This window comes from Saccostrea cucullata, unplaced genomic scaffold (assembly GCF_032062105.1).
Source record: "Saccostrea cucullata isolate Sc308-1 unplaced genomic scaffold, CSIRO_AGI_Scuc_v1 ctg390, whole genome shotgun sequence".
Taxonomy (NCBI): domain Eukaryota; kingdom Metazoa; phylum Mollusca; class Bivalvia; order Ostreida; family Ostreidae; genus Saccostrea; species Saccostrea cuccullata.
The window spans coordinates 31,996-41,968 of NW_026928583.1; the positions used below are offsets into that span (position 1 = coordinate 31,996).

The window sequence follows — 9,973 nt, forward strand, 5'->3', positions numbered from 1 at the left end:
ATGTGGTTTTTCTTTACCGTGAATGTGTATCTGACCTGGGGGCCATAAAACTCAGAAGAGCTCACTTTTGATCTCAGTCTCACTTTTTCCACTATTAATTCCTTTGGTAAAAGTGAGACTGAGCTCAAAAGTGAGCTCGTCTAAGTTTTATGGCCCCCAGGCCTGGTCTTAATTACCATGAGTGTCTATCTGGTTTTTCATTACTGTGAGTGTCTATCCTGTCTTCATTACCATGAATGTCTATCTGGTTTTCAAATACCATGAGTGTTATCCTGTCTTCATAAACATGGGTTTCTATGGAACGTTATATCAACCTAATGCCAGAGGGCCTTCTATCAACTATGCGACCCTTCGCTGATGATACCATAGCATACATGACCATCATATCAAGTGCAGAGAAGCTGCAGGAAGACTTAAACCAACAAGTAGTGTGGGAAAATATGTGGCTCACGAAGTTCCACCCCGAAAAATGTAACGTACTGCTAAGCATCACCAGGAATCGTGAATTATCAAAAACTATATATCCTACATGACCAAAAATTAGAGCAAATTCCTTCTGCAAAATATCTAGGCCTTACCTTTTTGTCAGATTTGAAGTGGACTCAACACATAAGTAACACACCGCTAAAGCAAACATCACTATCGGCTTTCTCAAAAGAAACATCAACATAAGTAAAAAAAAAATACATCAAGGAGAAAGCATAAAAGTCATTAGAAAGAACAACTTTTGAGTATGCAAGTGCGACCTGGAATCCTTATCAAAAATCAGATGTTAAAAAATCGAAATGATTCGGCGCAGAGCAGGTCAGTATGTCCACAATAGACATCACAACACCTCGTCCGTAACCGAGAGGATAGATCAGCTGGAATGACCATCGCTAGAGGAGAGACGAAGGATAGCCAGCCTCAGCTAGCGCATGTCACCATTGTTAAATTTTCCCCTTTTCTTGAACATGCGCACACCTGGTGGCATAATCGTCAGCTTTTTGACGTAGGCCGCTTACCGGTAAAAGTAGAGGAAGTATCTAGTCTTCGTTACCATGAATGTCTGTCTGGTCTTTATTCTTTATAATCAAGAATGTCTATCTGATCTTCATTACCATGAATATCTATCTAGAAATCATAACCATGAGTGTCTATCCGGTCTTCATTACCTTGAGTGTCTATCTGGTCTTCATTACCCTGAGTGTCTATCTGGCCTTCATTACCCTGAGTGTCTAGCTGATCTATATTACCATGAATGTCTATCTGGTCTTTATTACCCTGAGTGTCTATCTGGCCTTCATTACCCTGAGTGTCTGTCTGGTCTTCATTACACTGAGTGTCTATCTGGTCTTCATTACCCTGAGTGTCTATTTGGTCGTCATTACCCTGAGTGTCTATCTGGCCTTCATTACCCTGAGTGTCTATCTGGTCGTCATTACCCAGAGTGTCTATCTGGTCTTTATTACCATGAGTGTCTATCTGGCCTTCATTACCCTGAGTGTCTGTCTGGTCTTCATTACACTGAGTGTCTATCTGGTCTTCATTACACTGAGGGTCTGTCTGGTCTTCATTACACTGAGTGTCTGTCTGGTCTTTGTTATCATGAATGTCTATCTGGTCTTTATTACACTGAATGTCTATCTGGTCTTTGTTACCATGAATGTCTGTCTGGTCTTCAATACACTGAGTGTCTATCTGGTCTTCATTACACTGAGTGTCTATCTGGTCTTTGTTACCATGAATGTCTGTCTGGTCTTCAATACACTGAGTGTCTATCTGGTCTTCATTACACTGAGTGTCTATCTGGTCTTTGTTATCATGAATGTCTATCTGGTCTTCATTACACTGAGTGTCTATCTGTTCTTCATTACACTGAGTGTCTATCTGGCCTTCATTACCCTGAGTGTCTGTCTGGTCTTCATTACACTGAGTGTCTATCTGGTCTTTGTTACCATGAATGTCTGTCTGGTCTTCAATACACTGAGTGTCTATCTGGTCTTCATTACACTGAGTGTCTGTCTGGTCTTTGTTACACTGAATGTCTGTCTGGTCTTCATTACACTGAGTGTCTATCTGGTCTTCATTACACTGAGTGTCTATCTGGTCTTCATTACACTGAGTGTCTATCTGGTCTTCATTACACTGAGTGTCTATCTGGTCTTCATTACACTGAGTGTCTGTCTGGTCTTCATTACACTGAGTGTCTGTCTGGTCTTTGTTATCATGAATGTCTATCTGGTCTTCATTCTAACGTGCTCTTCTTTGTCCGTATCTTCTTCATCTGATTCTTTTGTATGTTATACAATTCTTTGAACTGATGTTTCACTTGTTTACAGCCATATGAGGATTTTATTCCATTAGTTTGAAATTGTACTTTGAAGATATGGTGCTTTTTGATATAGATTTTGGGTGAAAAAGACGATGTTAAACTGACTGCACAGGTGAAGGGGGATGACTGCATTGGTGAGTGTATTGACATTTGAAATGAATTTAGAACCGATTTTGAAAAGTGGAGTATGGATAAGGACAGAATGTTGAAGGAAATGGAAGTATTGTGAGCACTAATAGGAATTGTTGATCTCTGTTTCCTTAGTGGTACATTATTTTTAGGATAATTTGAAGATGGCTCATGTAGAACAAGCATTTTAAAAAATAATTTGCCTGACTACATAACTTCTCTACTTTATAAGCAGATTCCTCAGCACGTTTTTTTTTAAAAAGGTGGAAATTCATTTTTGAAATATGGGTGTGAGGGAGGGAAAGGGTGTGTGTGTGTGTTTATTGAGAATTATAACGTCCTTAAGCAAGAATTAGGAGAATTAAAAGGGATAACTCAGATTCGATTTTCCGAGTTGTTTTCACATCAAGGAAGCAAAGGAATGTGTATTCGGCTAATATAATGAAACCATGGATTTTCGGTCTTAAGATTTTTTATTTCTCTTTCTAGCATTCTAACAATGTGACCTAAACTCTTTGTGCGAAAACATCGTTAGTTTAAAGTTTTAATTTTATTTTAATCAAATCAACGACCCTTTTTTCATTTACATTTTACGAGTTTAGAAAATCCAGATAAAATTAATGTAATTAACATGCGTCATTCCCTGTCTGTAGTTGAATTTTCGTTTCCGGACGCACCAGCCAAAAGTCGAAACATTCACACAAACCTACGCATATATTTCCCAGAAAAACAATTAAAATATTCATTTGTTACCAATTTTACCTACTTAGTATAAACTTTAATTATCTGGTTTATAAATATCTTTAAATCTGTAATTACTATTATTTTTTTCGACGGAGGTTTTCAGCCGGACTTATTGTTCAAAGAGCAGTTCAATGCAGGAAGTCCGACTCATAGTCGCCAAATTAAAGTTACGTGTAAAAATATAGTACTTACTCTCAACCGTTTTAGAGATAATACAAACGCTAAATAAAGCAACAAAAATAAAACTTTAAACGTTTAAAACTAAGTTTAAAGTTTTATCAAAATACAAATAAAATACAAATAAACATCAATAGTAATGACTTTGAAAACTTCAGTCCTAAGTCGAACGACATAGTTCATTTGCGTAGGGTTTTTTGATGGTCGGTGTTATCGTAGCCTAGTTCTCTACAAAGACGAAGAAACGCAGGAGAGGGAACCGGACTGGCCTGTTTGTTTACATTCGGCCGTGCCAGGTTTACTCTGATCCTGATATAATCGGACGGTGGTGTTAGGACTCCTAAACTAACTGTCTTATCATTAATATTGATATTTTAAAGTTATTTTTTCAGAAGAATTTTTAGTTGTTTTTTTTTTTTAAATAAGATAATTATATGTCACTGGAGCCCTTATGATTTTAATTGTTTGTGTAGCATATTCTTCCTGTGTCTGATTTCTTAATACAGTATGAATGAAGGATATGGAGATAACGAACAGTATTCAATATCAAAGTCCATAAAACAATACAAAATAGGAGCAGAGCAAACACGGACCTCCGAAACATCAGAGGTGGGATCAGGTGCCATGGAGGAGTGTGCATCCTCTGCTGACCGGTCACACCCGCCTTGTGCTCCTTATCATGATCGGGAAAGAACGGGAAAATCCGTCGTCAATTCAGGGTATAAATAATGGACTAACAATTAGTATGAAAAACGTCAGTCAGCATTTGACTCAATGATAAATTGTATTTGCTGACAAGGTCATTGTATCGACCATAGCACTTACGAAATGATGACTTTAAACGAGACTGCTGATATTCTTGTTTCATCAACTTGCTTGTCAATAATTTACCTCGTTTTGGAAATTGTTCATACGTAGAGCATGCTCTTGCGTATCGAATCAACTGAGATATATACACTCCGTATGCAGGTGATGAAGGTATATTGCTGCATAAGTAAGGGAAGTTGACGATAGAAAAGTTAAAGTCATCACGTTTATCATATAGCTTGGTTAGATTACCATTAACGTCTTTTTCAAGTAAAATATCCAAGTATGAAACAGATGTGTCAAACTCTGTGGAATCTTTCATCTCAAGCTCACCAGGATATATCGTATCGACGTAGGAATGGAAATTACCATTGTTAATTGACAATACGTCGTCGATATATCTAAGTGTCGAGTTGAAGGCCACAGCAAGTGTCTTCTTCTTTTAACGCATAAGATTTTGCAAAGATTCTGCTTCATATGAATATAAAAATAGGTCTGCTAATATGATATGATTCATATACAAAATTATACTTTGTAAATGAGCCCGGCTCTCTGTACTCCTGAGTACTTTGATTCTTTATGTAATTGTAAATATTATGTCATCTAAGAAGATGAAATTATGCTAAAAGGCCAGTGATTGTTTCATCAGTGATACTTATGGCAGATAGTCTTTTTAATCTCTTCACGGTCTTTCATCTTATATCTATAAAAACATTTACGAGTCCTCGTATTACCTGTCACATTTCCTTCTTCCTTTATTGACTTGCGGAATATAACAGGAGTCTCATCCTTTATCGAGAATTAATTATAATCCTGGATATATTCGATAACTTTGCTAGTCTTATCTGGCATTAATCCACAATCTGGGGGGATGATTTATCTAAAATTGGAACTCATCACCTTTCAGTGGCATTTAAAAAATATAGGAAGTAATACTCTCACGAGATTAAAAGGACTATTCATAAACAATTGAGTTTAATTGATAAAAACATTTTTCATCAAAAGAATAGTGATACCAAAACAAACATGGAAAAACAGACAAATGGGCGTAGTCATTCCTCAGTTTTCACCTATTCGTTAATTGCCTAAGTAGTGACAATAATAACAACAACAATAATAATAATAATAATGATAAAAATTAGTAGTAGTAGTAGACTAGTAGTAGAAGCAGTAGTATTACATTTATCATTCTTATTATTATGATTATGCTTATTATTATTATTAACATTTTTATTCATAAACAATTGAGTTTAATTGATAAAAACATTTTTCATCAAAAGAAAAGTGATACCAAAACAAACATGGAAAAACAGACAAATGGGCGTAGTCATTCCTCAGTTTTCACCTATTCGTTAATTGCCTAAGTAGTGACAATAATAACAACAACAATAATAATAATAATAATGATAAAAATTAGTAGTAGTAGTAGACTAGTAGTAGAAGCAGTAGTATTACATTTATCATTCTTATTATTATGATTATGATTATTATTATTATTAACATTTTTAACTTAATTCTAAATAATTACGAATTCAAATATAAAATCATTGAATTTCCCAAATTCAGTAACATCAAAATGTCCGATTTTCCTACATCTTATACAACCAGACTTCAATGATAATTTTAAAAAACTAGGCTCTTTGATATTGTAGACACTTGCTTCTTCATGGATTCGTTAATTTTCAAATATTTTGATTGTTCATCTACAAAATGACTTTAAAAATATCCGATTCTACCCATAAATTTCCTTGGGTTGATGATAAAAAAAAAGATGCTGGAGTTTCCCAATTTCAACATATTTGTAGTCTTAGGTTACCATGTCTTTAAACTATTGGAATGCTAATTACTAATTGCTCCTTTATTTGTCAAACTTTTTAATATTCCTTTGAATAGATTTTTTTTCAACAATTCTACGCGAACTTTAAAATATATTGATATTCCAATATCGTCTAAATTTAGTGTTTGTCTCCCAACTTATTCGATATTCGACTTATTCGAGAGGAAGCACTTCTTAAAGATTATTCTTTAAGAAGACATTGATACAATAATATCAACAGTCCCTCTTCAAGTCACCATTTTGCAAGTCGATACATTGACTTTGTTAGCAAAATAATATCTATCCTTAAGTCGAATGTTGTTTTTTTAAATAATTAGGACATTAATTCTATAGATTTTTCCTCTTGTCAAATTAGTATAAGGAACACATGTAACCAGTCCGCAAAGAATGCTTGCTCCTACATGGTACGTGATCCCACCTTTGATGTTTTAGGGTCAGTGATTGCTCTTCTCCAATACGTGTTGTTCCAATGAACATTTGATTTTGATAACTATTCTACATCCTCATACTACTTAATTCATTAAATGATAATCTTCAAATTACAAGCTGTAAACACATGAAAAAGGTCTTAAAACATTTTTTGACAATGCTTCACCCCCTAATTTTTAGCTTTTTTGGTCGTACTTTGTTTTTAAGAATTGCAGGTAGATATCTGGAGCTTGATTACTAGTAATTTGTCGGGTTTTTTCTACGAGCAACTTCCTTATATATTCCTGAGGTGTTAATTGGGTTTTTATTATCTCGAGTCATGATAGGCACCTTGTCATATAACCTCAATGTTGCTGAACAAATAACATTTAAATAATTAGCATTCTCATCTAACCTTTCGACATAAAGTTTGCAATGAAGATCAAGCATGTGTTCTCACGTCATATGAAGGTATTCATCCAATAATAGATGTTTTTCTTAGCCTGCGCAGTTTATTTGAAACGTGTTGTAGGCGCGGACTGTTCAGAATCAGTTCACATTTCATATAAAAATGATTCTCGACTAAGTTAATCTTCTTTAGAATTGTTGGTGTGCAGACAATACCACGATTTTTGTGCATCAGATATGAACTATTCCATGTTACAGGCTTTTGTATATCTTCAGTAGCATCCTATAACTGAGAATGTATTATCAAACAGCAATCAAGTGCCTCGTGGTCCTTGTGCTTTTACCCGGACTATTGGCCTTTTTTTGGGAAAAGGAATATAAACGCAAATCGGATAAGCAAACTAACTCTATTTTACAAGATTTATTGAAAGGTAAGGGCAAATTTTGAGAAATAATATTTAGCAAAAAAGTTCCCGTAATTTTCTTAGAAGTACAGTTATAGAAATGTGCTATTGCCAGCCATAAAATTTCATCACAATTAGTCTTTCCTCCGATTCCATGGCAACAGAGGCCATTTGAATGGTGCTTGCACAAATATACTTGGCGGTATTTATTATTGTATCCTTAAAATTGTTCAAACCAGCTATAAGAATATTTGTAGGCCAAATTAGAAGAAACATTGAATGACTGCATGTCCACTGACGACTTTTGAGTAACATAATAAAGTAAAATGTATTGATTGGTAATGAGAAATGAATAATTTATGATGTATCACTAGATGTATTGGAAGGAAATAAGAATTCTCAAATTATATAAATTAAACTATATGTTCTGTAAAATGAACTTAGGCTGGACAAATACTATAGAATTGTAAATTTTATAGATTTATAGGATAGAAATTAAAATCAAACTATAATTGATAAAATATTTTGAAAATATATTTTCTTTTTTTTTTCAATTTTGTATTTTATTTCAACTGTTCAATTCCAGAGTCAAAGTCCAGGCATCTATATCCAGACCAAACTCAACACATTACGACAGCCAAGAGAGGTAATTAACGTTTGTAGGATATTGAACTTATATGGTTTTACTTAGGTCATTTAAGTTTTTTTTCAGAATCTCATTCAAAAGACCCATTCAAAATAAATCAGATTGACGTTACGAATTGTCAAATTTGTTAAAACAAACTAAATTCGTATATATAAGAATACATAAATCTTAAAACTGTTTGAATTTGTTTGAAAGAACTTAACCCGTAATGACAATAGTATGAAATTTATGTATATAATTAATGAAAATCGAATTCATTTCAACGATTTCATTTATCTGCAAAAAGGAATAAAATACGAAATATTGAATGGAATTTGTTGTGTTTTTTTTTTGGTTTTTTTTTTGTTATAGTTAGTTTTCTTTTTTGAATTAGCTTAATCAAATTCCATATATTGGCCTAAAATATCAATAAATTCGTTACATGATTTTCAATGTTTAAAAAATGTAGGACAAATCAAACAAAATTTTTATTTTAAAACTGTTTTGTTTTGGGTTTTTTTTTCGATATAATGAAATTCAATTGTTATAAAGAATTCATTTCCCTTAGATAAATTCGGCAGTTTGCTCTTTCGAATTAAAGAATATTTTCATGTGTTCCTAAATGAGCTATTGTTTATCTAAAGATCATACACCACTTATATTTACTGTTTAATAAAATGCATATATTATCTGTTTAAGCTTCTCTATCCTTTATACATTATGTAATAGTTTGCATGCAGTTCTTATTACCTCTGTCAAACAAATTATAAAATAATTAATCAATTTAATACATTTCCTTCAAACTTTTTTCATTTTTTTTTGTCATTAAGTGTCAATTTTCTACCAAGAAATTAAAACAATTCAAGAACGATTCGGTTTCTAAAGAACTCATAATTTCAATTGTATTATATTTCCCCTAAGGTTTCAATTGTCCCATAAAACTGAATAGAAACAGGAGTCTTAATATCAGAGATGTATAATAAGATCATTCCCCCTCTCTTTTTCTCTTTATTCTTCAATTAGCAGGAAGAACAGCAATAAGAAATCGTGCTCTATAATGTGCCATGTGATTCTGAAAGAGAATTATCTGTCTTAGGTTGTTTATTGATGTTTAAAAAAACATAGTATTTATTCATTTACGCTTTGATTTAAAAGTATTCCTATTCGCAAAAGTAATCAAGCACTTTTAATGGAAATCTAATATATGTGCATATACATGTATAAAAGTATCATCACTCTAAAATACGTCCACTTAGAGTGAATGTGACCGATATCTATTTATGGTAAAATGGCATACCAATATCCTGAAGACAAAATCGTACAATTCTTCTCTATTCCCTTTTATCTTTTATTGGTATTCCCTGTTAGTTACAAATATTTGATGCATTTGCTGCAGGTCTGGTCTTTGGATCCAGATTTCTCCCGTTTGTTCAATTGACCGTGAAAATAAAAATCTTTCAAGCTATGTCATCAGAAAAACACAAAGAGAATAGCAATTTGTTTGATTTGTCATTACAGGTGACAGATACAGCATTAACGATCTCATCGCTTACCTTAAAGGCATGGTAGGAAGTGACGAAATATATCACACCGGAAAATCGACATACGTTCGCTGGGGAGCAGGGGGCTAGGAGCAGAGAAAGCCTAATATCAATGGCAACAATTTTAACACATGTGAATACATATCAGAAATGTACTATATTTCCATCAGTTGAGATCCATTGTCTCAATTTAGTTTTATAAATGAACATGACAGAGAAATATGCTTTATGGTTAATGATGGATTTATTTGTACTGTTTTTGTTTCCGAAACGTTGAAAAACATTTAATATACATACAATTGATTCATAATAAAAATCAACATTATTTGTGATAGCAAGAAAGAATAAATATATTTCAAATCAATCAATAACTTACTTTTTTATACATCTAAGGAATGAAGATTATTTCAACTTATGTTATACGAAATAACATAACTTGGGGCAGTTTATGCATTATAAAGCGAAGCATGGGTATTAAATTATGTACATGTATATGTATATATGCAAGTGATAAAGAAAACTACTTAGTAAATAAGGAATGTTGACGGTGGAAAAGATGTTTACTCGTCACCAAAAATT

At 33.1% G+C, this 9,973-nt stretch overlaps 1 protein-coding gene across 1 annotated transcript; it reads left to right on the forward strand.

The window, feature by feature from the left end:
• The first annotated feature begins 6,950 nt into the window (after positions 1–6,950).
• LOC134278032 (uncharacterized) lies at positions 6,951–9,724 on the forward strand. The gene is made up of 3 exons (XM_062760347.1): positions 6,951–7,255; positions 7,815–7,874; positions 9,372–9,724. Exons 1-3 carry the CDS (start codon positions 7,120–7,122, stop codon positions 9,482–9,484), a joined length of 309 nt encoding a protein of 102 aa, XP_062616331.1. The 5' UTR covers positions 6,951–7,119; the 3' UTR covers positions 9,485–9,724.
• The last annotated feature ends 249 nt before the right edge of the window (positions 9,725–9,973 follow it).